Below are 2973 nucleotides of genomic sequence, written 5' to 3' on the forward strand. Positions count from 1 at the left end.
CGGCGGCGGCTGCGGCGGGGGGCGGCGGCGGGGCGGCGCCGCGCTCCTCGCTGGCGATGAGGGAGAGGACGTGGCTGCCGGTGATGGGCAGCGGGTCGCTCTTGCGCTTCCACTCGCGCTTGTCGAAGGTGTAGAGCTGCTCCATGCTGCGCACCGCCGCCGTCAGCTTCTGCAGCGCGTCGGGCACCGGCGCCGCCTTGCTCTCGTCCCGCGGCTCCTCCTCGCCGCCGCCCGCCGCCGCTCGGCCCTTGTCGGCGGGCGGCGGGGGCTGGTGCCGCCAGGGCGCGGCGGATTTGGAGACGATCTTCAGCACGGCCGGCTGCCGCGGGTCGCTCTTGTTGGGGGCGATGGTGGCCACGGGCAGCCGCCCCGAGGTGCGGTGCACCAGGACGGTGCCTTCCGGCGGGCAGGCGAGCGCCCTGCCCGCCGGGGCTCTGCCCGCCGCCTCGGGGGCCTGGGTGCCGCCGCTGCTGACGGCCTGGCAGGTGATGACCACGGGGGACAGCGCCCGCGGGATGCCGGCGATCACCAGYTGCCGGGGCTTCTGCTCGCAGCCGCCCTGGTCGGAGGCGACGCTGCCCTTGTCGCTGCTGTTATCGCCCGAGTCGCAGCTGTAGGAGCTCTTGAGGAGCTTCCTCACGTCCCTCACCTGGTGGAGGGGCCCCTGCGGTTTGTGCTTGCCGTCCCTCACGTCGCGCACCAGGAACTGCGGCACCTTGTCGGAGCCGTCGCTCTTCGGCGGCCTCTGCTGCGGCGCCCGCGGGAGGGCGGCGGGGGCGATCTGCGGCGTGAGCAGCTGCGCGATGCTGAACGGCGGCGCCCGCGGCTGCTGCACGCTGCCCAGGCTGATCTTGATCTCGGGCGCCCTGGGCTTGGCGGGAGCCGGGGCGGCCGCCGAGCACTTGGTCGCCTGCTTGCTGGGCTCCTTCTCCTTGGGGGCGTGCTGGATGGTGGGCACGAAGAGCCGCGACATCCTGGTGGACTTGCCGGCCGAGAGCTCGCCCAGGTCGGCCCGCCAGTCATGCCGGCAGGGGAGTTTYGGCTTCCCGGCGGGCGCCCTCTCCTCCTGCCTCTCCGCCTCCCTCTCCTTCCAGGACCTGAAAGCGCTGTTGTGGCTGCGCAGGAAGGTGGCCCTGGCGGCCTCCGCGGCGCCCCTYCTCGCCTCGCTCGCCTCCTCCGGGCGCGCCTCGCACGGGGCTCTCTCCAGGCCGCGGCCCCCCTCGCGGGGCGTCGACGCCTTGGACGCCGGCGACCTGCTGCCGCCCGGCTCCGCCGCCTCCTCCGCCGTCACCACGGTGTAGTCGGAGCTGCCCTCGGAGTGCCGGGAGCTCTGCCGCTGCACGCCGCCCTCCCGCGGCCTCTCCCGGCCGCTGCCGCCGGGCTCCGGCTCCCGGCTGCCGCCCGCCGCGCCCGTGTGCGAGGTGTCCGTGATCTCGCCGCGCTCCATCTTGAACTCGTGCTCCAGCTGCATCTTCTTGGAGATGACATTTTTGAGGAGGCTGGAGGCGAATCTGGACTTCTTGCTGGCCTCCTCCGCGGTGTCGGGCGGCTCCCGGCGGGGCGGCTCGGCGCCGCTCGCCCCGCCGCCGCCACGGCGCGCCTGCAGCGGGCTCAGCACCCGGGAGCCCGCCGGCGGCGGCGGCGCCTCCACGTGCGTGATCTCCCCGTCGAGCTTGCTGACCACGAACTCGAGGGCTTTCGTCTGCGACCTGTTGGAGCGGACGCAGAGCTGCCCGCCGCCGGGGCCGGGGCCGCGGAGCAGGCTCTGCTCGGCTTTCGGCCCCAAGCTGCTGCATTTGAGGTCCAAGTAAGTGGACCAGCGGTTGATGCCCAGGGCATGGTCCGACAGGGAGGCGGAAGAGGCTCTGGAGCTGAAGTTGAGGGTATCGAAGTAGGGGTACGCCAGGCTGCGGAAAGCCCTGGCAGTCAGGTTTCGCACTTCTTTGTCGGCATCGTCCAGCTCGCTGACGGCGCTGGAGGCGCCGCTCGAGTATTCCCCCACTTCCTTTGCCCTTATGGCTCCACACCTGGTTTGCAGACGCGCGGGGACCGCAATAAATTTTTTTGCATGGTCATGGATCGCATCTTGTTTTAAACTTGAATTGCGTTCAGGAGCTGTGGAGACACGGAGGCTCATGTCGCCTTCATGCTTGGCAGCATAAATAATGTTTTGCTTTTCGCGCACGTTGCTAGACTCATTTATAGCCCTGGAAGTCGGTTTGATTGATAGGAGAATCTGGCCCGCGGGATTCTCACCCGTGTCGCTGGGCTGCTTGGACTGACTTTCTTCCGAGCTGGCGCACTTGTCCGTGCCGGGGGTATCGTTTTCCGAATTAATGCTGACGATCTCCGTGCTGCTGGTGTTATCGATACTGTCCGTCCGATTATTGGGGTCGCTGGTGGTCGTGCTCAGGTAGCAGCTATTGTCCTCCTCCGTCTGCGTGTCCCCGAGGGTCTCGTCGCTCCCGAAGGAGGCGTAGTCCACGAAGGAGTAGATCACGTTGTTGTCCTCGAAGTCCCAGCGGGCGGCCAGCCCCGCGTCGAAGTCCATGTCGTGCTCCACCTCGCTGAGCTGGATTTCGTGCGTGCTGATGTAGTGCGCCTCGCCGCCGCCGCCGCTGCGCGCCGCCGCCGCCCGCCGCCCCGCGCCCTCGTCCTCGTCGCTCTCGTAGCCGAAGGAGGAAGAGGAGGTTTTGCCCCCCGTTGGCACCGGGTCGCCCGTCTGGGCAAAGCCGCCCGCCTTGTTCGCCGGCGAAGGGCACGAGGAGGAGGAGGACTCCGGGCAGCCCGCCGCGTCCGGCTGCCCCGCGGGGGTGGCGCACGGGGACCCGGCGCCCCCCGCCGCCTTCCCGGGGCCGCAGCCGGAGCCAGCGCCGCATCCCGGCCCGGCGTGCCGCGGGCTCCGCTCTTGGCTCCGAGAGCGGCCGCCTGCCCCGCGCTCCCGGCCGCCGCCAGCTCGGGGGGCGGCCGCGG

General features: G+C 70.6%; 1 protein-coding gene across 1 annotated transcript in view; it reads right to left on the reverse strand.

The window, feature by feature from the left end:
• The window catches only part of CUNH4orf54 (chromosome unknown C4orf54 homolog), a 16844-nt gene that overhangs the window by 8108 nt on the left and 5763 nt on the right, over positions 1–2973 (reverse strand). Inside the window, exon 2 of the mRNA XM_085325652.1 lies at positions 14–2955. Within this exon, the coding sequence (XP_085181778.1) occupies positions 14–2955 (2942 nt within the window). The remainder of the gene's footprint in view (positions 1–13; positions 2956–2973) is intronic.

This window comes from Rhea americana, unplaced genomic scaffold, assembly GCF_003343005.1.
Source record: "Rhea americana isolate MKP2758 unplaced genomic scaffold, rheAme1 scaffold_99, whole genome shotgun sequence".
NCBI lineage: Eukaryota > Metazoa > Chordata > Aves > Rheiformes > Rheidae > Rhea > Rhea americana.